Source organism: Leopardus geoffroyi, chromosome B1 (assembly GCF_018350155.1).
Source record: "Leopardus geoffroyi isolate Oge1 chromosome B1, O.geoffroyi_Oge1_pat1.0, whole genome shotgun sequence".
NCBI lineage: Eukaryota > Metazoa > Chordata > Mammalia > Carnivora > Felidae > Leopardus > Leopardus geoffroyi.
The window spans coordinates 41,179,193-41,205,571 of record NC_059327.1 but is presented as its reverse complement, the minus strand read 5'-3'; the positions used below and the strand labels follow the sequence as shown (position 1 = coordinate 41,205,571).

The following is a 26,379-nucleotide window of genomic DNA, read 5'->3' as shown; positions in this document are numbered from 1 at the left end:
ACAGAGAGTTTGCAGCTGGCCCAGACTAGATTCCGCTTCACCAACCGACCCCCGAGGAGCATCGGGAAAGAGGGAGAAGGTGGGGATAATGAGCAAAAGAAAAGCGCCGAGTTCTTTGCTAGGCTCGCCTGCTTGCTACTTCAGGTAATCATTCAAAACAAGGAAATCTGCCAGAAGACACATTAAGTCTGTAAGAAAAGAAGGCTCCAGGCAAAGAGCTGTCAGTCACAGAGAAAAATCAACACAATCTATTGATTCTCCTTTCCCAGTGAAGGGGCAGCTTCGTGCTCAACCTTCTCCCTGCCTCCCCCATCATGCACAGTTACTGTGAAGGCAAAAAAGGATTTTTTAAGAAGTCACCAGGAAAACTGATACCAGGGAGTGGGGGTGGACCAGATGGTTCTGCTGGTATGAAGGCAAGGGCAGAAGAGGGAGGCAGGAGAAGAGGGAGGCCCAGCCCGGGGTCTGCACTTCATTCCCAGTCTGCTGGACCTCCCTTCTGGCAATGGGAGGACCGCTCCCCAAGAGCCATGGCCACCCGAAGGCTCCAAGCCATCTGGGCTTCACCACAGGCACATACATCGGAATGACATCGGGATTGATTCTGCACACCTAGCAGTGTCCTTTTCCTTGCTGAAAAAGGGGGTCTACCCATGACTGAATAGAAACACATTTCCAAGGTGCTTTTTCCCATGTTGCTGGGTGATCTAATGAGCTGGGGCTCCAGTTTCATCCTCCACCTTCCTCAGGAAAATCATCTGACATGAGATGAGGAGAGTGCACCCACCACGGTAAGACGCCATTCAGCCTTTGAACAGCTCCTGTGGTTGAGACCCCACTACCTTGTTGATCAAGGTTTTGTTTCCTCAACAAGCCAGGTTCTATCAGAGCTATGCAGAACACATCTTCCATTTGCTGGACCAGACAACTTCAGTAGTCTCTCCTCTACTGTCCTCCTGATACTTGTAGTCAAGAGGCGGACATCTTTAAACACACAGACTCGTCCATTTGAAAGAGGATCTGGGAAGAGAACTACCAGGCCCCTTGGAGAGTGGGAAGCATCCAACCTGACCCCACAACACCTAGGTGCAATGGCCCGGCAGCTCACTTTCCCCCCACTTCATATCCCCTATCTGCAAAAAAATATCTGCCATCGCATCCTGGACCAAAGGTGTGCTGAACCCTCAGTCTGAATGCTGGCATCGGTGCAGGGGAACAGCATAGAGACTACCAATAAAAGTCACTCTTGACTGAAGGATAGAGGGTCCTAGATATGCCACATCTGCACCAGGGCCTGGCGTGGCCATTGTCCCTTCTTTGGGGGCCAGGCTGGCATGAAGTTTCAGGCCTAGATTTTCCAAGTGTCCTTTCCTACCCAGTGCTTTGGATTTCAGTCTTCAGTTAAGATTTGCTCCCCAGGAGCCCAAAAATGGGCTACATAAGCCTTTACTTTAAATAGCCTCCAAAACATAGGGTGCCTGGGTGGCTCAGTCAGTTAAGCATCCTACTCTTGATTTCAGCTCAGGTCATGATCCCAGGGTCTTGACATCAAGCCCCACATCAGGCTCTGCGCTGCTTGGGATTCCCTCTCTCGCTCTCTCTCTCTGCCCCTCCCCCACATGTGCATGCACACTCTGTCTCAAAAATAAACAAACATTTTCAAAAATTTTTAAAAATTAAAACAAACTTCCAAATCTCTAAAACTTCTCTGAGAAAAAATATTACCATTACCATCCTGGTTCAGATTTGATATATCTGCAAATCACATCCATCCTTCATTTTTTTTTCTTTTTTAAGGAAAGCCAAATATGGCTTTCTGTTATGAGTGCTTTAGGGAAAATATGGCTATGCCGGACATGCTGACAGCCCCTACTTGAACCAAAAGCCTGTCCTGGGGACACCATGCAGAAATGTAAGATGGCACCTGTGACCAGCTGCCACAGAGTAACAGGCTGGATGTGAATTTGCACTTGTCATTTCCAGGACAGTCAATGCTTCAATACCGTCTCATGGGGTCTACACACCAGTTCTGACAAGTGTGCACAATTATCCCTGTTCGGCAAATGAGAAAATAACAGGACTTGGCCAATGCCTCATGGTAAATTCTGGAGCTGGAATTAGAATGCAGTTCTGAGGTCTAGAAAGCACGTGCACGAGGCTTCCAAGCTGCTTCCCCATCAGGCTCTCCTTTCCTGTGCAGGCGAGGAAGTTCCCATGCCCTCCATTCCTGGGTTTCTGAGGAGACCCCGAGAAGAACAAGAGCCCTGGGAACATGTGCAGGAGAGGGATCTCCATGTGGGACCAGTCCCCTCAGGAGAGGCACTGAGGTCAGGATGCTCAGCGGCCACCCAGGCCCTGCTGGGGAATGCTGATCCACAGTGCAACAATGCATTGCCCTTTGCAGTAGACCTGTAGCCCCAACTCAACTCTGCAGTTAGGGCATCCAACTCACTTTCCCTCTGCTGTGCACTCTTAGATGCAGGCTTTGCTTCTGCAGGTGCCAAAGATGAGGGCCGAGGGCTCCCAGTGAACATTCCTGGAGAGTGGGGAGGCGCCAATAAAGACAACCAATCAGGAAACCACGTCAGAGTATTTGAGGGGAAAAATGGTACAATTTCAGAGCTAGAAGAAGCATTAGAGATCATGTCAGGTGATCCTTTGGATTTGCTTAAGGAAACGGGTCCAGAGACTTTAACGAACTGGCACGAGTCACAGAGCTATTTAGTGTCAGTGTTGGAATTAGATCCCAGGACTCTGGAAGTTGTTTTCTATCACATGACAGATTATCTCCTGCACAGAGTTTTTATTTTTGCTTTTTGGCAGCTGGGGAAACTAAGTCTCAGAGGGGTTGAGTGGCTTACCTGGGCAGACACAGTAGGTGGTAGAACGTAGAACGAGACCTCAGATTCAGGTCTGTATGACGCTTAAGGGTATGCACGCTCCTGCCAATACACTTTCAAAATTCTTGAGATTGCACCCTGCCCTTTATGACACTCCCTGCCGACCACTGGACTCTGCTAAGGAAGTAGCTCCTGCCCACAGAACCAGCATTCTAAATGGACTTCTAGCAAACACTAGCACCTCAACAAAACAGGCCTCACTGGCATTTGAGGTAACAAACAAAACACCAAGACTACAGGGGTGTTCCCCAAGCTTACAAAATGGCCCTGGATTTGCACAAAGACGTGCTGTGGAGAAATCCCTCATGGACTGCCCTAAAGCCTTCCTGAAGTGTGGGACATCCTCTGCCTGTTCTCAAAGGCCTCCCTCCAAAGTGCCAGTGGGGAGAGGAAACTAAGTCTCCAGTGGAGACTTAGCACCTGGAGAAGCCAGAGTGGCTGTAAGAGGCCAGCTTCTCTCAGCTGGGCAAGGGGCCGACTGGCATGGCCAAGCCCACCAGGTAGACACGCAGTGCACACGCAGACATGCACACAGCTTGTACCCCATGGCCACACACATGCGTCTACACCCACGCCTCAGATTTAGCCTTACACATGCAGACATGAGCGTGCGCGTGCACGCGCACACAAACACACACACACACACCACACGCGCCCCATCTGTGGCCTCTCCCCTTGTGCTTTGTTGTAGCTACAGCCCCTCTCACCTCCCTCTTCTAGAAAGCTCCAGACGCCTGAGCTGACCCAGCCCCTCAGGCCCTGGGTAATGCTGTTACCAGTCCAACCATTACGGGGCTGGCTCCAGAAGCACCACATTTGCTGCCCGCCTGGGCCACTAACAAGGTCTGGAGAGAAAAGTCAGGGCAGTTTATGACAGCTCCTAATGATGACTGCTCTTGGTAATGACCAGCTCGGCGGCGACCCGAGCACGAGCTGATTACGGGCTCTGGCTCCTGCTCCGCACTCCCAGAACAAAGGTTTCCCGGGGGCTCTGACCACAGCACATGGCCCCTTCCCTGGCTGCCCGGGACACGTGCTGACCTCATCAGGCCGGCCTTCGGGGGCTCCTTCAACTGGGTGGCCCAGAGCTGGCCCAGGTCCTGTGCCCTCTCTTAAGGGAGGTGGTTTGAGGGCCTCTTCTCTCGCCCCTCCTCACCCTTACCCAACAGACCGCCTCTCCAAAATATCTCACTCTCTGATGCCTAAAGTTCTGCCATTAGCACTTCATTGTTTTGGATTACCGAGTACCTTCTCTTTCTGTCTCCTTCCCTACCCAAGATCTTCTTTTAAGATGTAAGTGAATGTAACATTTTAAAATAGGCTCCTGATGCCTCTCTATTGCCAACAAGACAAATGTTCCATTCTTTAGCATGGCATTCAAGGCCCTTCACAAACTGACCCTTGCCTACTTTGTCAATCTCATTTCTAAATGTTTGCCTCCACCTACCTTATAAGCTAATGGCAAAAAGACTCACTGCTCCGCAATATGTAGATAATGTCCTACCTCCATGTCTGGATCTCCGCTAGGCCCTCTACATAGAGTGTTCTTCCTATGCCCATCTCTTCAGCCTGGCAAACTCCTACCAATTCCGTGGAGGACAACAAAAGGTATCTCCTTTCTGGAGCTTTCTCTGATACCTCCCCAGGAAGACCCACTCCCTCCTGTGCTCCCACAGCCCCCTAGCTATTACAGAAACTTCAGCATATCATGACATGGTATTATGTGTATCTTTGTTTCCCTCTGTGTCTCCTCAGAAGGTAAGCCCTCTGAGGGCAGCCACCACATCCTAATCATCCCACCCAACCATTCTCAAGTGCACTAACCAGTGCCAAGGCTGACATACAATACTTCCTCAATCCAGGCATTTATTAAACCTCTAACACTAGCATGCCATTAGTTCACTGAGGCACCTCAAAGGCAGGAAATACCACATGGAGTAGCACAAAAGTGCTGGGTGCCAGGCCTGGGAGGCAGAACAGAAGTACCTTTGGGAAGCCCATGGCAAACTTGAAGCTTTGGCCTCAAGATGGCCCCAGGAATGGGGAGGGTGAGGTGCCCCAGTCTCCCATGAGCTCACCCACGGATATACCCCCACCTCCACCTCCAAAACTCACCAGCTCCTATTCAGTCAGATAGAGGCATGATAAAGTAGGCTATTCTTACCTCATCTGGTAGCTCTATGCAGGGCTTCTCACTTAGAATCCAGTGTAAAAGGCACCACAGGATAGAAGTGGGCCTACAACAAATCTCCCCTTGCCTGTACTTATCTGCACAGGTATGAGCTCTCTTCTGGCCAGCTACCTTCCTTGCCAAGAGATCACCTCAGAGTTCAGAAAACCTAGGGGGAAGAAGAGGTGGTCTCTTTGGCTTTGACTATGGGACTCTCCTCTTCCCAGGCCCTGGGAAGAAATGACACAAACACTTGTGTGTGCCCACTGGAATCTCCCTGCGTGTCAATCCCAAAATCAGCATACGCAGTACAAAGCATTAGCAAGGCCATGTACTCACTAGAAGCTCAACCACTGTGTGTTGAATTTAATCTGTGCAAGAGTGCATACCTTCTGCAGATAATTTGATTTGTGAAACACACACACACACACACACACACACACACACACACACACCCCATACGCCTGTTTTTAAATGAAGATGGTTAAGAGTAAAGACACTAACCTTGCAGACATCTGAGTTCCTTTGCACCCCTGCATCTTAGAAAAAAGGCGGTAACCCTTTCCATGGGTTCCACCCTCTGGCAGAAGCAGTCACGGCTTACATGGAAGTTAGAGGCTGCCCTCTTCAGCTGCCTCACTTTCCATGTCTCAGCACCTTGCCCACGGCAGACAGCAATACTTAATGACTGATCTCCTTTCCTCCTGTAGCTGACCCCCACCCGGGGGGGTCCCGTGGGCCCATGGCCACACTGAATGGGTAACCACCGTAACACACCAGCTCATTCTAACTGCAGCTCCCTGAGGAGCAGGCCCAGTGCTGGGGACCCCCCCACCTTCCCAGTGGAGTACACAGGCATCCCAAAAGCCAACTCCTCCCATCACACCTCAGCGAAGCCTTTGCGTCTCCAAGTCTCTGGCCAGGGCTAAGTCCTAACACAGGATGCCGACTTAATTGCTAGAGCTGACAAATGATATTCTCTACTCATATTTGTTTACCTGAATTAGGTTCTGTCATTTAAGAATTACTATTTGTCTGGGGTCTTGACTCCTTCCGGGGCCCTTGTCTCCTGACACCAGGAATCCCTGTCTTTACTTTCTCCATTAATCTTGTCTGAAGTTAGAATACTCATCTCCTCTCATAAAGTTCCCTGAATTTCTCCAGCCCCAACAGAAGACCCTCCCTCCTCAAGCCTGAGAGTTGAAACTGCACATGAGAGCATCTGAAGTTACCAGAGAACACGGACAAACAAGCATGGCCAAGGAAGGGCCTGCCTCGTTCACCAGATTCCTGTATTTGTTGAGGACAAAACATCAGGTCCTTGGCCTAAAGTTAAGACTGAAGGAAGCCCTGAAGGACCACAGACAAGTCCCTGGGGCCAGGAGGTAAGCGTGGCGGGCCGGAGCCACTGCCGCACAGGGGGTGCTACCAGAGGAGACTCACTCTCCAGGTGCCAGCTGTCTCTGCATGTGCTGCCACCACGGACACAGAGCTAGGGGGTTCCTTCCACCATAAAGCCATTTCTGAAAACTGAATGGATCTGTTTTGGAAGACACACCAGTGTGAAGTGATTTTCAAAGGGCTCACAAAGACAAGACATCCGAGGTTCTTCCAGAGGGAGATGTCCTGGGAAGCACACTGACGGACACTCTGGCAAGAGAGAGCCCGAGAAAGCCGCCTTCGTCATCCTGCCTGAGTGACACCAGTGTAGGGAAGTGGGTTCCTCATTTTCCCTACTGCCAAAGCACTACTTTGTAATCTCTTTACAACTCACAGACACCCTTTAAGAATTTGTAAATGACTTCCCTTAATTCCTGCCCTGAAGAAATACTCCTTTATTCCCCTAAATAAATTCCCCTAAATGCAAGCCAGTAAGCATCTTCTACCTGCACTCCAATCTCCAGAGAGCTGCCCCCACACACACACCCGCCCCTCTCACCCAGAAAGACCAACACCAGTCACTCTCAAGATTTAAACACAAGGGTGGATGCTCTCTCTGCACGTGAGCCCAGACCTCAACCCCAAACGTCCTCACAAATGACACAAACGTCACCTCTTCTCCTGGGTCCTTGCTTCCTCTCCCTAACCCACCAAGGAAATTAGAATAAGACCTCAGTCTCAGGATCTAAGTCACAGGATGTGCCTAGGAACACCTATAAATGCAGTCCTGCAATAAGGACCCTGCCCAAGGCCAGGGTGATCTAGAAGCTCCAGACTCTGGGATCAGGACGGTCAGAGAACGAGCTGTTTATCATTCAGTAGTCCCTCCCTGAAGAGCCACTATAAACAATTACCACAATAGCTTCCTTTGAAAGACCTAGAAGGCTTTATTTCATCTCCTTTCTTTTCACTACCATTAGCTTATTCATTCAACCCTTCACTCAAACATGTCATGGGCACTTACTACCGCAGCACCTACAGGGCCAGCTCTGCCCTCTCTATTCCAGACGGATCTCTCACCAGCAAGTAAAGCCAGAGGCCCTGGGGACACATCCGCAGCACTTTTTGCCACTACAATTCAAGCTCAGCAGAATTCACAAGGTGATTCTGCCCCCTGCCACCGCATCCTGGCCCCGGCTCCCAAATCATTCAACAGGCCCCCCGCCCCCTGCCAATTTGGTACAACAAATGCCTCTTTTCCAAGAAACCTAAGCTGGCTGCTTCAGGTTCACCTCCCTTGTAACACATCACAGGCTGTTTGTGTGATGCTGATGGAAGCCATCCTGAGGCTTGCCCTCTCTGAACCAGGAAGCCCCCAGTGCCAGCGCTAAGTGGCACTGCAGTCCAGGGAGGCCCACACATGGGCCCTCCCAGTTCTTGCTCCAGGTCCTCAGGGCCACGACGGGAGTGACAGTGCCAGTGACAGGCTGGGCCTCTTACACAGCAAAGCTATAGCTCAAATATTTAGTGTATGTGTCTGGCTTTCACACGGAATTTGCAACCTGCCAGTTACCAGTGTTTACCTTGGTAGAAATTCACGGGAAATTTTCGTCTGAACAGGCCCAGAGTTTATTTTACTGCCAGATAAACAACTTTCTTTGATAAATCATCCGTGTGACAGTGTTCCTGAAAGACTAAACAAAGATTTCAAACGTAATCTATAGGCCTTTGAGAAGCCTTCCAAAGCTAATGCATGTTTAATTGGCTGCTCAAAGTAGGCTAGGGCAGGGCAAGGGCCTGACATTTCTTTGGCCATTTGTTCTCCTTTAAAAAAAAAAAAAAAAAAAACAGATTGGAGCTCCTGGCTCATTTCTGCAAAACTGGACGGAATTCACCAATATTTAAATGCTCACTCGCTTCTCTGAACACTGCCTGTTTTTTGGCTGGAGTGGGTACATCTCACAAATATCACAAGGCAAAGCAGCATTGGCTGTCCTGGAGATACAGCCTGAGAAAAAGAGAAGTGCGGAGGGCACCACAACACACAAGGGCTTTAAAACCTTTCCTAAACGGAACCCAACAAATTATGAATAGGAAAACTCACACCAGGAATAAGATTTCTAAAAGCCACACACACACACACACACACACACACACACACAAATAACCTCGGGAGCCGCATCCTGGAGCTGCAAACAGTCAGCCCTAGCTCCCTGAGTTCTGCTGTCACAAATGTCAGGTACTCCCCCTTTGATGGTGCCTCAAGGCTATCATCAGACTAAAATCCAGATCTAACTTCTGGTATGCACAAGGTTGGTTTTTTGTTTGTTTGTTTGTTTGGTTTCATTTGGTTTTGGTTTGCTTTGGTTTGCTTTGGTTTGGTTAACTCTAGCACCTTGAAGCTGCATAAAGCTTTTAAAGTTTTTCCAAATGGGCTTCTTAAAAGGCTCCTTCAATTTAGTCCTCTGTTAACCAGAGAATTAACCAGAACGTTCCATTCCATTTCCTAAAACATCTTTTGCCAAACTAGCTGATTTCATCCGTGCCAGAATCCTCCCACCTAGGCTAATTTCCATCCTGAAACAATTCTTTCCAATAAGAAGAGACAATAATTATTATGGATTGAGCAGCAGCCATGTTCCAGGAACTGCACACACCTGATTGACTCAAGTCTCCCTACAACACAGTAACACAGGAATCACCACTCACATTTTGCAGGTGAGGAGACACGCTCAGGGAGGTTAAGAGACTTTCTCGTGGTCGGTCAGTTTATAGGGTTGGGATTTAATCCCAGTCTGTCTGGCCCAAAGCCTATGCTCTTTCTACTGTACTACCTGCCTCTCCACAAAGTAAGCAATGACTGCTGAGCTCTTTCCACAGTGCAAGCACACATATCAGTCCATTTATATCCTCAGGCTCTGAAAGCAGTGAAGGAGCACCCAAGGCCCCCTTCCCAGGGAGTTTCCCCAGCACTCCTGGCAGGACAGGAATGTGACAGGCACAGGAGTACATGAAGGAGGAAGGGTATGAAGTCTGGACTGGCTGCCCAGGTGAGTGCTGGTGGGAACAGAAGCCGTAATGGATGCCAAGCAGAGCGGCCTTGGGCAATCAAATGACTAACTCCTTTCTCTGAGTCTTATTTTTCTCAGTCCATAAGATGAGCCCCGGACTGGCTGATCTCTGAGATTCCGTCCAGCTCAGCATGTCTTTACAATGGCAAAGGGATACGAACGAGCAATGCAGCACCCAAAGGAATGGGCCACACGTGCAGGCTGTGAATAGCCCCCTTATGTTATCTCATCCCTTCCCCCACCTTTCTTCACCCATGCCCAGAAAAGCTTCAGAGACCAGAGGTGAAGTGAAGGGTCTGTCCTCCTTGTTCCCCTTCTCCATGACAGTTTATACATACATCAAATGATAAGGAGGACATTTTGCTAAGTGAAACAAGCCAGACACAAAAGGACAAATGTTGTGGGATTCCACTTATATGAAGCACCCAGAATGGTCAAATTCATAGAGACACAGGCTGCGGGCCTTGAGCGACACTTCCCATGGACTTAAAGCACCGAGTGGGTTTTCCCACACGTGAAATGCCTTAACAATCCCTTCCAAGTATTTACAGATCTGTATATGGGATATGTATTTTAGAGATCTTCAATGACAATAAAAAGCAGTTGTTTTCAGCCCACTGACTCCACCCCGGGGGTAACAGTGCCCTTTCCCCATGTCCATTTAATTTTACTTTAAACGAACTAGATTTCTGGATGTGAGTGCTTTTTTTTTTTTTTTTTTTTTAACATACACACATATACACTCACTCACCTAAAACAGGGCATGTATCTTTCCTTGAAATTAATTAACCTGTTGTACACAGTCACTTGGAAAGGAGTTTTCTCCTTTTACAAAAAAAGGAGTCCAGTTTCCATATCCCTGCCATCCTGTCATTCAAATACTCATCTGACAAACTTGCATCTCATGCCGACCGTGGAGAAGAAGACACTTTTCCAGGAACTATTTAAGTACAAACAGGCCTTGTTTTTGTTCATTCTAAGACACAGATTATCTTCCCATTTTAACATGAGGTATATTTCCTTTGTCAGTGGTACAAAATGAATAGCGCATCTCATAATTAATGGGCATCTTACATTAGGTAAAATAAGGTGCAGGACACAGACTCTGCTCTCAAGCAGCTTACAGATGTTGCAATTACTGTGCTGGCAGCCAGCTTTCCTCACCTGCAGGAGGAAACCCAAGGTTTAGTTTGGAAAGGCTGAACTTTTTGCAAGAGATCAAGTTACCCTTGGGAGTAAAACACCGTGCCTCCAAACAGCAGCACAGCCAAGACACCTTGAAAGAAGAGTAAGGCAGAGCAAGAACAAATTAGTGAAGGTTCAGGAACCTCTGAAAATATTTCTTTTCTAGGAAATACTCCCAAATGCTAACAGTGAGCTCTGATTTCTTTTCTTTCATATCTGACTCATTTTGGTGTTACAAAGTATGGTTTTACTCTTTATGAGGAAACACATAAATGGAAAAAAAATCCTTCCAGAAGGCAAGGAAAATTTCTGGGGGCAAAGAAATTTTTTTCCACAGCAAAAAAATACTGGGGTAAAGGACGCTGCCACCTGAACTCTCAAGCTCAAAAAAGTGGAGGAGCCAGTCCAAGAGGAAGGTCTGAACGATCTTGGCAGAAGCACCATGCACATTTCTACCAGAAAAGCTTAAGGGTGTTTACAGATACTGGAGAAGCTAGAGAGACTGGCCAGAGGTGGGGACCTAACCTCACAGCAATTATAAATCAGATCCTCACATGCCTGGGATAAGCTAACATGAAGGAAAGATGGCTATGAGTTGTTACCAGCAAGATAACTAGTGTGGCAGCTTGCAAATACTATATTGGCCTGTTTAAGAGAACGGAGCAGCAGCACCCTCTTGTCACATAGCAGGAAAAGCAGAGAGAACAAAAGGCAGAGCAGTGCGTCCTGATTTAAGGGCAGCAGGCAGGCTGGCCACCATGTTGAATTCAGAGACTCTGCACCATCTAACTTTTGGCTTTCCCACATCTGGTACTTGATCCAGGCTGATCCAGCTGCATTCCTGAGTATCAGCACACAGGTGTTTCTACTGATGCTTTTTCCCTGTTGGGGGAAAAAAATGCGCTCTGAACTGAGGGGGTACAGTGCAGAGGTGGAGAGACTAGTGGCCAAGCAGACCCGCCAGAGATTTAAAAATGCACTGCCTGGGAAAGAGGTGACGGGTTGTGCACGCCCAGCTCCACGGAGGCCGCAGGAGTCTGAGGACGCATTGGCAGGAGGGCGAGTGTGTGTGCTGACCCAGAAGGAATGCACCCCCTTCTTCCTAGAGCTCACAGAGAGCCTTCCAACAACCTGATGCCTTCCCACCAGGGATGTCAGGGCCACTTAATGCAAAGTTTGATCCCTGGAGTAGGGAGTAAAACATTCTTTTTCTTCTCTGTTGTGTGTCAGCTTGCATTGCTGAATTTCTTTGTTTCCTAACTGAATCCCATCAGCGTGGCTGACTGCCTCACTTACTTGAAATGAACTGAGCTAAGAAACAAGTTTCTCAACAAGGCTGCATTCTCCAGGATGCTGAGAAGGGCAGAGCTAAGCTCAGCTCCTGCAGAGTGAAAAAAAAAAAAAGATCCTATTTATTGCCTTATAAGAACATTACAAACAAAAACACCCAAAAAGTCTCTCTTGCATCCAGTTCAAAGGAGCCTGGCATACACCATACCCACCATGCTGAGGGGTTAAAGGCCTCCGTGGCAAAGCCCAATGGCTGTTCTTCTCCTAAATGAGGAGAATTTCTTCTCCATTTAGGAGGAAGAACTCCAGGTGAGAAAGTCAGACTCCTTATTTATGAAATAAGTGGATGTGATACGATGACCTATGGGGTCCAGGAAGACCTCAAAAATTCTCTGAACCTGAGAAGAAAATAATCTCAGGGAAAAAGGAACAATCCCAAACAACCAATCATTCAGATCTGCCAAGACCTGATTGGTTATTAAAATAAGATCTACCCCTCCCTCCCATAGGCAGTAAGCAGGTGGCTTGCTGACTCAGCAGGCAGCTACTACAGTGGGGAAAAGGATATCCATCCCCAGGTGAGGAACCTGACACCCTTAAGAGCCCTACCCTACACGGCAAGGTCAACCTTCCACATTCAAATTCCTCCCCAAAGCTTGCCTCTTTGGCCCACTTCTAGAGAATGTCTCTAGTTTGACTGGTTGCCACAAAGCCCCTAATCACCAGAATTGTGGTGAGCAAGTGGGAATGGAGGGAGGAGACCTGACGACAAGTTTAAGCTGGTAAGTTCTAGACAAAGACTCTGGGCATGAAGACATGGGTTCTCTTCCGACACCTCCTTAACATTAACTTGGCCTTGAGTTCCCACGGCCCCCTCCTCAGTTGGTGAGTTATGTCATGACTCCATGATTCTCTAGAGAATCACTGATTAGTGCTTCGTCAGTGTTTAAGAAAAAAATGTTTAATTAAATTCTAATTTATTCTAAGTTAAGTATTTTTGCACATGGTATCTAGCACAGTGTTTTGTACTCAAGAAATGTTGAATGGAGGGATACATGAATCAATGAATGATCAGATACATTGAATTTGAGTTCCTGAACAGGAAGGCATAGTCAGTCAATCACCTGCACACACAGAGTTCCAGAGTTTGCCATCACTTGTCCCTCAGGAGGTGAGCCCAACAGAAGTCATAGGAGCACAAAACATCATCTGATATATTACCTTTCAGAGTTTACTCTAATACGGTGTCCTGGATTTGCTGGAATATCAGGGGGCCAACTCCTAAAAGTGAGTGCGCTGATATATAATATCTGAAGAGGACCCATGAAATCAAAATGTGGCCCCTTAGGTATCCCTTGTAAGGATTCCTTGGGATCACAGCCATATCTCAACAGATTCTTTCTGCCCCAGCCATGCAGCAAAAGGCTTCTCGTCTGGGTTTACGAGAGAGTTTTCCTCTATGTCCACATGCATCTTTGGGAAGGAATCTCAGCTCCATTTGTGGAAGAAAAACTTGTTGCTAATGCAGTATGGGGCTGTGCACCCACAGACTCTACAGCAGGAGACGTACCAGGCTAGACTGGGCTTTCACCACCCTCTGATGAAGCAAGGGGGTGAGCATCAAGGGGCAAATATAACTATCAGTAGGTGGAAGGGTAACCAGGGTCTGCACACATCACTGCAGGCACACTCTACAATTTCATCTGGCTACATTTAAAATGGCAAAAACAGGGGCACCTGGGTGGCTCAGTCGGTTAAGCACCCAACTCTGATTTCAGCTTTGGTCATGATCTCACGGTTCCTGAGATAGAGCCCTGAGTCGGGCTCCACGCTGTTAGCACAGAACCTGCTTAGGATTCTCTCTCCCTCTCTCTCTGCCCCTCCCCTGCTCACTCATGCACACATGCACTCTTGCTCTCTCTCTCTCTCACAAAGCATATAAATAAATAAACTTTAAAAAGTAAATAAATAAAACAGCAATAAGAAAAAAGGATGTGATTCAAAGACAGGAGGGAAAATGCACACCAGATTAATCTTCTTAGAGGTCCTGCGGTCCTCCAAGAACAAAGGAGGCAGAGACACCTAGTGCAGAAATAAAGCACGCAAGACATTTTCATCCTCAAGAAGCTCTCTGTGGCAAAGGATCTGAATTCTCCCACCTGGGGTCTTCAGTCATGATGACAATCCTGAGAATGTATGCGTCACTTATATGATTTCCTTCAACTTGCATGTTTGGCCCTATTTGTGTGACTCAGGCCCAGCACTTTGCCAGAACAAGTCCCTTTCATACCCTTTATTATGTTTAGTTAATGAAAACATGGAGTTGGCAGCCCCAAATGGACAAAGACTCACATTACCTACCGTTCTGTTTCTCCTGCTAAGGAACCTTGAGAAATGCACTTTCAGTGCCAGGCTGAACCTTCCTTCAGCAAAGTGGGCCTGGCCTGAGCCAAGCCACTTTTCACCATCCATATAAAATAGAAGGAGTCGGCCCTCCAAATGGATGCGGTTGACAGCTACCTTTCCCAGAGAAGATAGTCTCGGGGTGTCAGGTCTCCTATGAGGCAGACTACAAGGAACCATCCCTGAAAGGCCCCCTGAGATCTGCTCCCCAGGCCACATACAGCACTTCCCCCTGGGGCTGCAGGTGCTGATCTAGAAGTCCCTTTTAACACAGTGACTTGAGAAGAAGGGAAGACAATTCCCACTACTGGAGGAACGTCAATTGTCTGTGTCAGGAAGGAGTTGATCATGGCCCTCAGCATTGGACAACACCCTCCCTGGGTGGACACTCCCTCCCTGGGAGGACACCCCGTGTAGTCATTTCAGAGTGTGGGCAGGGTGGTGCTGACACCTAGGGGTGGGTAGAGAAAGAGCCTGTGTGGAGGGAAGACCGAGCTGTGGGCAGAACCTCCTGGGTGCACCTCCTGGAGGCATCCAAGGAGTGGTGTTGTCACCTAACTCCTCTCCGTCTGCCCACAAGTCTACCTCCCTCCACTCCCAGAGAAGGTCCCCAAAAGTTGTCCAGTGATCCCTCACACAGAAGGGCCAAAGCTAAGTTTGACTTTAATAAAAACTAGCCAGCCCTCCACCCTGTCTAGATTTCCACGGGCCCGAGAACAGCAACCATTCGGGGAGAATGGACGGAGAGAATATAAAGGTCCAAAAAGATGTGTCACTGGGCTCTCTGTTCACAGGGACGCAGATCAGGAAGAACCAGGCAATGCCAAACCTCCTAGAGGCAGCCAGGGATGCTTTCTTACCAAACTCGCTCGCACAGAGATGTTCAATTATGGCTTCAGATTTCAACTCGTTGTCACACGGAGGACACACGGTTGTGCCTAGGAAAGGAAAAGAAGAGAAAGAGGAGCTGTGAGTTCCAGGGGTAGGGGGGTCTGGAAGGAGCTGCCCCTGGGGAAGAGGTTGGCCCCAGGGCCAGGCTGAAAGTAGTTAAAGGTCTCCTGGAATTTCTGAAGGGCAACTAGAGAATAAGAGAAGAGTCCTGAAGCCCTGGACCTAAAGCCAAACAGACATAGCTTCTTGAAAACCTGTTGAATATGGTACAACCATTTAACCCAAACTTATCCAGGGGGGCTAGGCAGGGCGGGTCTCTGAACTCCGGTTTGATGAGGTGTGGTGGTCCCTGGGAAACACATCTATTCCAGTTGTTTCCGGTTCTTTCTCCCCTCTCCCTTAAACATCCCTCTCTGAATCCTGCCCCCTTCCCATTCCCAAACTCCCAATAGGACAGCAGATCAATCTGAACCCCTTTCTAGGAGCCAAGAAGGAAACTCAGCCAGACTCACAAACTCCAGCCGCAGGCCCTGAACACCCCTTCCAAAAAGGCTATTGCAGTGCGAGTTCCTGCCTGCCAGGTGAGGGCTGGGGATGGGGGGGCAGTGGGGGCTGGGGACCGGGGTAGCAAGAGCTGCCAAATGGGAGAGCCGGGGGGGGGGGGCAGATGGGGGACCCTCTGAAGGCGTTTTCACAATACGGTGAAGGGCTTTGAAGAGGAGGTGTGTGTGTGGCAGGCATGAGGGCCACTGCCAGGCATTAGGCACAGGGGGAGGAGACTTCTGAGGCCAGGGCCGGAGGTCTCCGAGCCAAAATACTGCTGGAGGGGATCCCTTGAAAGCAAAGTGCCTCTGTGGGAGGACAGGCAGAAAGTAGGCAGTGGAATCCCCAGAAGGGCGAGGCAGCTGCTCACCATCACCCCCACCCCCACCATCACCTATCAAACTCTAGGAGTGGAACCCATCTAGGAAAGCATTTTACACATTCTAAAGGCACTACACCTTGGCCAACCACCGGAGGCCAAGCCCGGCTGGAGCTGAGGAGCCCAGGAAAGCCACCCCAAGGCAAAATGGTAAGAGGTGAGGCCCTTGGTCCTCTTCCTCCCCATCCTCTCCTCTCCTGTGGCTTCCGTGGCTTCTGTGGCTTCCGTGGCAGCATCTCCTGCCTGGGAGTTCCCCTGCGGCTCAGTGAAATGGGCAAAGCTTCCCCCGATACTGACGCTGTGGAAGTTGCTGCCAAGCCCTGCCAGGCCAGGGCTGCCCCCAAGATATACCTAGTGCACGGCCGGTCACCCCCACTTCCAAGCAGGGTCCCCTCATGGCCCAGCAGAGGCCACACCCCTCCACCTTCACTCTGTACCCAGGGCCGGACACCATCCACGTCCTCGGGGCAGCAAGAATCACAGCTACACTCCAAGCAGAAGACTATGACTGTCTTTGGGCCCAGAATTTGGAAATTTGCTTTTCAGTCAGAACTTGCAATGGGGTTCTGGAGGTGGTGTTTCTGACAAAAGGACAAACTTAGCCAGAATTTTGCATTATGGTTCTTGCTTCCATGGGGAAAAAAACAGGGAAAGGAGGTCCTACATGTTACCTATACTAGGAGTGTGAACTGTGCTTTGGGGTTTTCTTTGTTTTATTATTATCTTTTTTAAGTGGAAGTTATCATACTGAAAGTGTCTATGAATATGGTGTTCACCGAACAAGCAGCTGTGAGAATATAAAACACCATCACCCTGGCACACCCCCATCATCTCCTCTGGACCCTCTGAGTTCCCTGATCTGACTGGCAGCTGAGGGCTCCGGAGCCATCAGGGACATTTTCTCAGTCTCATCAATTAATGTTTGACCTTCAGCGCCACTCAAGGTGGAAAGAGCTCTTGGGGTGAGCTCTGTGTGCTCTCCACAGGGCTAACCCCCATCTCAACTTTTCTTATGGCACTCTGCAGCAGCCTGATCCGAGAAGGGAGGAATGTGTAATGCAATATTAATCTGCGCCCCCTCTGGCGTGTCCTCAGGGCCCTGCAGGCTGTCTCAGTAGGAGAAATCCACCATCCATCTGAGAAGGAGAACTAAATCACTGTTGGAAGGTATACTTAAAATAATGTTTAAAGCAAAGGAACCAAAAACTGAAAGGTTTTGTAGCTCATTAATATTTTAGGGGGAGTAGAAGAGAAAGTCCAACACTGGAATTAAGATTAAGTGATTTTTCAAAAATCAATGCACACACGCACACAGCTTGCTTGCACTCTCTCTCACACACACACCGATACATACACAAACACATGCACACTATTACACACACTCTCTCTCTCTCTCTCTCTCTCACACACACACACACACACACACACACACACACACACAGCAGTTCTTCCCTGACCAGCTCCTTGATACATGGAGAAAGGACCCTAAGAAAGGCTCTCGAGACACAAGGGCACCATGACCTCTGCAATCTGCAACTAAAACAGCCAGGCTGATTTAATGCACAACAGGTCTAAACAACAAAAACTAAAACTAAAACGATGTGCTCCCTCATAGAACTTAAATCAGTGAAACCTAAGCGGGAAGGAGGAACAACAGTTTATCAGCCTGGGAACGTACAGGTCTCATGTTAAGTGCAAGATTTAGAAACGACTTTCCTGGAAAGTTTATACAGTTATGCCTCTTCCGATAACAGATGTGGGTGTCGCTGGGGCATCAGCCTTTTGGAGGGAAAAGCATCTTTTCATTCATTTCTCATTGTCAAGTTTATCTTTAATAACACATGGCTGCAAAAGCCTGCCCAATATCCCAAAACATGACCAATTACGTGAACAGAAACCGGCCTAGAGCATGCAGAGATACGCACTGCTTTGAAAATTTGGTTTTAATTTCAGAGAATCAGAAGAAAGAATAAAAGTCACGCATGTGTATTTATTCTCACCCAAAAGTACCGGTTCCATTCTGGAGCCACTAGCCATGTGGCAGTTTGGTCTGTGTCAACCTACCCTTACACACACACACACACACACACACACACACACACACACACACAGCTCTCCCAGACCCACCTCAGCTGACAGTGGCCAGGCATCCTGGGGTAGGGGGGGAAGTCTTGTGGGACTCCCTCCACCCAAGGGCTGCAGCACTGGAGAGGAGTGGGTGCTCTCTCCGGGCAGGGCCTCTCACCATAAACACTGAGGGGAGAACCAGTCCCCAAGCCCCACAGCTGACTGGTCCTCCACAGCCTGTCTCCATTGGGCAGCTGGCCTTGGGAGGGTGACTGCCTAGGCACTACTGGGACAGAGCGGAGGGGAGAGGAGCATGGGACCGAGGCCCCTGAGGAGATAGCAGACAAGCGAAAAGAGCAGCCAAGGAGTCAAAGGCAAGACAACAATTATTCGGTATTCCTCTACTTCCACCACAGCCTTTTGAGGGGTTCTGTTAGGAGGATTCTTCCCCCTTTATAAGCAGTCCCCATCTTCCCCTCTGAAGGTGCTCCCCCAATGGGCCCCCACCTCACGTGCCTGGGCTGTCCCAGAAACAGACAACCGGGAGTGGAGCAGAGGCTGCTGGGGCAGAGCTGGGCTAATCTCCTGGCCTGTGAGGAAGGGGAGAAGGAAAATCCTGCCGGCTGCAGGGGATGGCTCCACACCCGCAGAACACAAAGTGCTTTGTTTGCTCTAGGTAATTGCTCAGCTCTTGCTCCCAAAGGGCCGCACTTCCCCGAAGGTTAACCCTGTGCAGACACCCAGGAGGTGGGGAGCAGAGGTGCCCTGACCACTGCAGCCAGACAGCCAGGTTTCCCACCCAGCAGGGGTCCATGCCACCCAATGCCCATCACTTTGGACCGATCTCCTCCCTCCCTAGAAGAAGCAGGAGCATTCAAGTTTGGGGCCCCCTGTCCCCATGCTACCCCCTCACTCTGGAAGAGTAAGCCCTTCAGAGGACACTTCTCTCTCAGGCATCCTTGGAGATGAGCTAAGCCAGCAAGCAGGCGGTCCCCCACCCTAAACCCCTCCTCAGCAAACCCGCAAGACATGTGCCCTGGTGCTGAGGGCACCTAGGGGCCCCCATCCCAGACTATATGCACATCTTTCAGCCTCAACTCTGCTTCTGAAGAATTCGCTCCTATAAAAGGCCACTGCGCTGCATTTTTTGCTTGTTTATTTTGATTTTTTTTTTTTTTTTTTTTTTTTTTTTTTGCCTCTCCGGGATTTTTTTCCCTCCCACTCAAAAGCTGCCCTTTAAGTGGGAGGGGTTCTGAGAGGAAGCTCAGGCCCCTCCAGGGACTGTTAGGAAAGTCTCCAATTTGCGGAGCCCCACTCCCCAAGGAGAGATGAACAATGAGCTAATTACATTTTTATCTTTCTAATTACCTGAGGATTTGTGTAAATGGGAGAAGCAGGGGGTATGCAAGAATGGGAGGACCAGCTTTCCAGCCCCAACCCTCCCCAAGCAGACAACCTGAAAAGGGTGGAGAAACAGAAATCCTCAGCTTCTAAACTTTTTTTTTTTTTTCTCAGCCAGTTCTCAGCCCTCCCGGAGTTCCTAGGCCCAGTGACTAGCTCAGGAAAGCTGGAGGGAAGCGAGAAGTGTTTGGTTTTTGGGTTTTTTAATCCTCGTCGAACCTATGAAAGTAAACGAAGCTGCGCCTTAGCATTTTCTCGGCCTTTCTGGGCTTCCTACACTGTGGGTTTGGGTGTTTCCATCCCGTCTCGGGTGTGAAAAACTTCGATGGGGACTCGGTTCCCTCCCAGAGAGAGAAGGGCTCTCCTTTCCTGTGGAGCATAAGGCTTTGTCTCAGGTGTGGAGGCAGCGACCCTGGATCCCAGGAAGCGACGCCAGGGGCACCGCACGGAGCTTGCTTGGGGCTCAGGCGCGGCCACCGCTGCCGGCCAAGCCCGCCGTGCACCTGGTCTGGTAGAGGTGCTAAGCGACACCTCGGACTTTTTAAAACTCATTGCACAGCTTGAGAGCAACCTCCAGGGAGCACGTCCGAACTCCAGGGAGGAGCAGCGGGGCAGGGTGGGGGGAGGGGGCGGATCAGCGTGGCAGCGGCATCCCCGCGGCGGGTCCCCGGGTGCCCCGCCGGCCCGGGTCGGGGGACTCGCGCGCGTGGGAGGGGGCGGCCTGACCTTGGGGCTTGGAGGCTTCGGTGGCATTGGGCGGGGTCATGGCGATGCAGACGTCGCCCTCGGGGAACTTGTCACACTTGAGCATCTCAGGCCAGTAGAAGCCGAAGAACTGCATGACGGGCTCGCACGAGTCGCGCACGGCTTCGCAGAGCCAGCGGCACGGGTAGATGGGCCGGTCGAGGCAGACGGGCGCGAAGAGCGAGCAGAGGAAGACCTGGGTGCCGATGTGGCAGTTCTTGTTGAGCAGGGGCACCCAGCTGCTGGCCTGCTGCTTCACCTCGGCCATGGTCTCGTGCTCCAGCAGGTTGGGCAGCACCATCTTCTTGTAGCCCACGTTGTGGCACAGCCGCAGGTCCACCGGGATGTCCACGCACTGCGGCGGCTTGGTGTAGAAGCGCCCGCTCTGGTAGGAGCCGATGTCCGACTGGAAGCTCACGTAGTCGTACTCGCTGGCGGAGCCCGCGGCCAGGAGCCCGGCGGCCAGCGCCAGCAGCACGCCCGGGGCGGCCCAGCGGCGGCCCCCAGCGCCGCGCCCGCTGCCCATGCTGGCTCGGCGCACTGGCTCCCGCGACGTCGGGGCTGCCTCGGCCGCCTCCCCGCGCGCGTCCCGCCGCAAACTTCCAGGGACCTCCAGGGACAAAAGGCGCCGGCCCCAGCGCTGCCCGGCTCGGCGGCCGCGCGCTCCTGCCCGGTCCTCGGCGGGTGGCGGCCCTCGGCCTGCGGCGGGCGCCGCGGCGGGAGCTCGCGCGGGGAAGGGGAGCGCGCGCGGCGGGCCGAGTGCTGCTGCCCCGGCTCCCGGACGCGCGGCGGGCTGGCGGGCGGGCGGGCGGGCGCGCGGCACTTACTCGGGAGGCTGCAGAATTCGAGTGCCCGGTGCTCCTGTTGCAAAGCCCTCGGAGACTCCCTGCGCAGCCAATCAGCTCCCGGCTGCTGCGAGCCGCACTCATTTAGCACGTCAGTCACCGGCGCAATTAACCAATCGCTTCACTTGCAAGAGGGTTCCGTTTACTAGAACTAAACCCAGGTCAACACCCCTTAAAAAACAAAACCAAAAATAAATAAATAAATAGCGGAAGAAGTGGGGGAAGGAGAGGAGAAAATGGAAGGAACGGACAGGAAAAGAAAGAGGGGATAGATAAAAGTGTGGGGTGGATAAAGAGGACAGTCAACGCTGGTCAACTTGAGTAGGCTTGATGAAAAGCCAGGAACCTTAACAGTACTTGCAAACCCGTGACATACTGAAGACCCCCCCATTTTTAATACAATTTTTCCTAATTTCAGGCAGCAGCCCACCAGACAAGCAGCCCACCTCCCCGGTTTTGTCCTCTGTAGTTGCAGTACAAAGACAGACCATTTCAGACAAACCCGGGCTCAGGAAGGCTGAACCAAGGGAGGTCTGCTTTTAAATCCCCAGCCGTCCAGGTGTCCAGGCTCGGTTCGTGCAAACCCAAAGGGGAAGGTTTAAACCTTCCAGCCGCTTGCCGGTTTAAAAATGCAGCACCCTTCCAGGTGGGACAACCGGCCGGTGGCCAACCTCAGACAACACCAGAGGCAGTAGGTAACTGTCCCAATGTTGCTCAGGGTGGGAGGAAATATTTCTCACAGAGGTGTTAGCTTTAGGAGGACAGAAGAAGAAAGGAAAGGAGAAAAGAAAAGACATACTCAAGTCCCAGCCTGACAGCAAGTCTTGTGTGTGCCCGCAAATACACATTGACATGTTTGTGGTGTATAAAGCCGAAACATTAAAAACACATGTGCACTTATCAGTGTGGCTTGTGTAAATATCAAGTCCATCACTCAGGCTCACATGCTACATTCAGAGCTGGCCCAGGAACCTCGGGTCAAAACCCAGGGTCCCCATTAAGGCAGAAGGCAAAAAGAGTGTATCAGTAGATATACAGCAGGCCCTCTCTAAAGGCAACCCCTCCCCCAAGGAAACAGAAGTCTCCCTGCCCTCGGAGTCTCTGGGAATTTTTTTGTATATTTCTAACATTACCCTGAGAGGAAGGGTCAATCTCCAGAGAGCTGAGAGTGTGACCATGACTGACCCCTGGAGACAGGTGACAACCGCAAACATCTCGTGAAGTTTGCTAGGTCTCTACACTGCCTGCATCTTGAAGTGTGAGTGGAGGGAAGCCAAGGATGCCGAAAACCCACATCTGAGCAGTGTGACACTACTGCATGTGGCAAATGGGCCACAGATCTCAGAGCTCAAGGCAGGCACTGTAGGTGGTGTTGTCTTGCTGGGCCAGCTTGTTTGTAAAGCTCTGGGGAAGCTTGCTTTGGACGCTGCAGACCTAATTTCTTGATGGACGGATTCCAAGTACAACTACCAGAGTTCATGAAGAAGTAAGGCTCTGTTCTTAAAGCAGTCGTGGCCATCCAGCGATTGTGATTCAGCCGTCCACATTGGAAGCAGCTGCACGGTCATCCTCTCTGTCATTTCTCAGCTCATGAAAGGTGCAGCAAAGAAAGACAGGCAGAATGGAGGGAAAGAGATGAGAGAGATAGAGCAAGACTTTGGATGGCCAAGGGTTAATCCCCAAACAATTGGTGATGCTCAGCCCAAGAAGCCGGGGAAGACATTCCTCACAGAGAATAGACTGCAGGAGACTGGGCAACTGTTTCTCAATTCAAGGGGCATTTAGAGAAAAATGCTGTTTGGTAGGGGGTCCTTTTCTTTCCTACAGCCAGGCCCTCAGTTCCAAACCAAATGTGTCTGTTTACTCACGCACTGGAAAGAGTTGTGTTTGTAGATAACATCCTCTCATCTCTGAATCCACGCTTAGCTGACCTCTCACTCATGTTTGCAGTTTCCCCAAATGGTGGGAACTTATGTCTTTCCACCATTAAAATTCTGGAAAGTAGCCCGGGTGATAGCTACTTTCAGTAGTAGACCTCCACCAGTCTCAGAGGGTCTCAAGGAGAAAATCTCACAGTACCACTGATGAGAGGACCTAGGCTGCACCTAGTTGTTCCTTGTGGACTTTGATCACCCCAACCCCCAACCCTCTACCCCATCTTACTGCTTGGGAGAGAGGCCTCTTGGGCTGTGCCAAGGACACAGTCATCTTGAGGACAGACAGGGAGTGTTGGTATGACTAAGAACCCAGAATCCTAAACCCAGTACATTTCTGGCTCCTCCAAAGACCCAGCTGGAAAGGAAGGACTCAATCTCAGTACCACTGACGGACCAGAACCTGCACCTGAGATTTTGGAGAGTGACTGCCCACTGCCAATCAGTTCACATATCGTATAATAGCACCAGGCAGAACAACCTGAAAACTGTACTTTAGAGGTGCATACAGGTTTTTGTCCTTATTCACACTATCAAAACTTGGCGCTTCAAAGTCCAGTCTCCCTTTTCCTAATAGCAAGCATTTGTGTATGTAGAGGAGAAAGTTCTAGAACAAAGATTTTTTAAACATGCTATTGATGTGACAGAGCTCCCAGAAACCAGGGTTTTGAAATATGAGAGCTGTGAGCCAGGAAGCACACCTCCTTTCCTTGAACGGTTTAAATGATCAGGAGCAAAATACTACTTGAAACGTGTTTTTCATCTCAAAAAAGTTTTGATTTTCCCATACTGCCAGTTGCCCATACATGAAAGTTGGAAATGTGTTCCCTGTTGCTTCATAACACCAGCTTAAGGAGGCATTCTTCAGTCTTCCCATTGCCCAAAGCTGAATGTTGGGGCCAAGCAGGACCACGCAGGGGCTTCCCAGGTGCCTACCTGGTGGCCTCTTCTTACACACACAGCTCCTTCCTGCCCATTCCTAGAAAAAGGGGGGAAGGTGGGGGTTGCTTTTCAGCCTCAGCCTCTTCCTCCTATTCTGCTCCATTATCATTTGTCAGTGGTTTTTCGGACACTCCAAAGATACACTCAGCATCCTCTCCATTATCCAGGGCAAGACAGTGTCCTGTCTATGGCTGGGTGCTTGTGGGTCTGGTACAATGCAGAGGACAGCATTCTGGCCCCGAGTCAGGAAATATGGAGTAATGCCTGTGTTCTGCTCTTCACGGGCTGAATGGCTCGCACGTTATCCCTCTGGCCCTAGAGTTCTCATCTGTAAAACAGAACTATTGATGCCTGTCCCACTACTCTGGAAAATAAAATACAGTACATGCTTTTTAATAGTTTTTTAGTATAAGTATGTCCCAAATAGAGCATGGGACATACCTATACTATAAGGTATTCCTTGTTTATGTGAAATTTAAAATGAACTCCTGTGTCCTGTATTTTATCTGGCAAACCCACTACCCGTCCTTCAGGCATCGCCTCCTCCCAACAGCCTTGCCTGACCTCCTCTCAGTCCATCACCTGCCTTCTCCACCCTTAGTCGGATGAACTGCTCTCTCTGCCCTGCACCCAGCGCACTTGTGCACACTTTGTTATAGCACTCACGTGGATGTTTTCAAACCGTTTGCTTTGGGGTATCTACTACATGACTGTGAGCCCTTGGAAGGCCAGAATCTTGTCATATTTTGTCTCACGTGGGCATCCCCAGCATCTATCACTGTTCCAGGCACACAGCCAGTGCTTGGTGAAGCCCACCGTCACAAAAAGTGCATCAATATATAGTAGAAGGAGGCAGGTATGTGAAATACCCAATCTAAGGGAGGTATTATGCCTGAGCATTGATTTTGCACTGCGTTTCCCAAGAACCAAGGTAAAAAGCAAGCATGAATAACTCACGTGGCTGTCCTTGTCTGCAGGAAAGAAAAATCTTCCCTAGATCTGAATTCTAAAGGAAATGATCATGAGCCCCTTACACAAAGACTGTAAAGAGGGTGTGGGGCTTTTGTATTGACCCTCCTCTGGTCCACGTCCAGAGCTGACCTGCTGCACAGATGCTCGCAGACTCACCTCTCTCTCCCCAGGGCATACACAGAGTAGGCTGCTCTAAATGATGGGCAGCCAGCGGGTGGGCTGATGAATGCAGTGGGCTGTTTCAGGAAGAGGGCAGATCTTCTAGTAAGTCCTGCAGGGACTGACGCTGCAGTGAACACTGAGCCCCAGCCTCTTAAGGCAATCCTCTTAAAAACAGGGGCTGGTACCTGGAAAGCCAGGTTTCCAGAAGCCTCTGACAACACCTGGGAGTGGAGTGGGCAGGAGATGCTGGTAGGGGCTCTGGCTCTGTAACACGTGGTGCGAGGTTCTGGCTTCAGAGCTCAAGGCTTCACTGGGAAGGAAAAATGGGTCTTTAGGGACCCCTCCCCCTCTCCCTGTGAAGGCGAACTGGCACATGCTTCCATGACTGCAAGCCCAGGAATCTGCCCAGATTTCTCCAGGGAGGGCAGTGGCCCAGAGGCGGGACACATTCCCCAAGGAGCCCTGTGTGTATTGACTTAATCCTTCCTGGCAGGCACACCAGTCAGCTCCACCACCTTTCTCAACAGCAGCTGGGATACGAATGAGGGGCTGAGGGGGGAAGAGTGGGAGAGAGCCATCATCACACTCCTGCTCTCCTCCCCTCCTCCGGAGAGCTTCACTCCCAGCTCCAGTCCAGGGCTGGCTGGGAAAGCGATCACTCGGGGCCTCCATCCGGGCAGGGGGCAGCCTCCTGTACCAGGCTGGCCTCCGCTGGCTAAGGCACAGTGCCCGCCCAGTAGAGTAAGCTGTCTTCCTTCAGGCTTTCTCCATTTGCACCCTTCCTGCCTTATCGCCTTCGAACCTCACACAAAGCCTCAGAGCTGGCAGAGAAGCTCACTATTCCCATTTTATAAAAGACCCAGAGGCTCCAAGTGATGGGCCCCTTTCCACCAGTCCACCCACCACTGCGCTCTGGTGCAGGACAGACTCAAGTCAGGAACACAGATCTTTGGATTCCAATTCTGTTGACTCTGCATTAGGCTGAATTGCCTTTGCTCAGTGTTCATCCTTAGGAAGAGAAGCCTGCAGAGCCTTCGGCTGTCCTTAATGTCTTATCATGAATTCATTTATTGGACTCTTCCAAGAGGCCAGCTAGAAGG

At 50.2% G+C, this 26,379-nt stretch overlaps 1 protein-coding gene across 2 annotated transcripts in view; it reads right to left on the bottom strand.

The window, feature by feature from the left end:
- Window positions 1-21,346, bottom strand: part of SFRP1 (secreted frizzled related protein 1) — a 43,881-nt gene extending 22,535 nt beyond the window's left edge. The window contains exons 1-3 of one of the 2 annotated variants that reach the window (XM_045459652.1): window positions 20,407-21,210; window positions 15,260-15,337; window positions 12,003-12,087 (exon numbers count right to left, since the gene is read on the bottom strand). In XM_045459652.1, the coding sequence (XP_045315608.1) occupies window positions 12,003-12,087; window positions 15,260-15,337; window positions 20,407-20,950 (707 nt within the window). In that variant the 5' untranslated portion in view covers window positions 20,951-21,210. Of the gene's footprint in view, window positions 1-12,002; window positions 12,088-15,259; window positions 15,338-20,406 lie in introns of both variants that reach the window. The other variant, XM_045459643.1, reaches the window with a different exon arrangement.
- Between the last annotated feature and the right edge of the window lie 5,033 nt (window positions 21,347-26,379).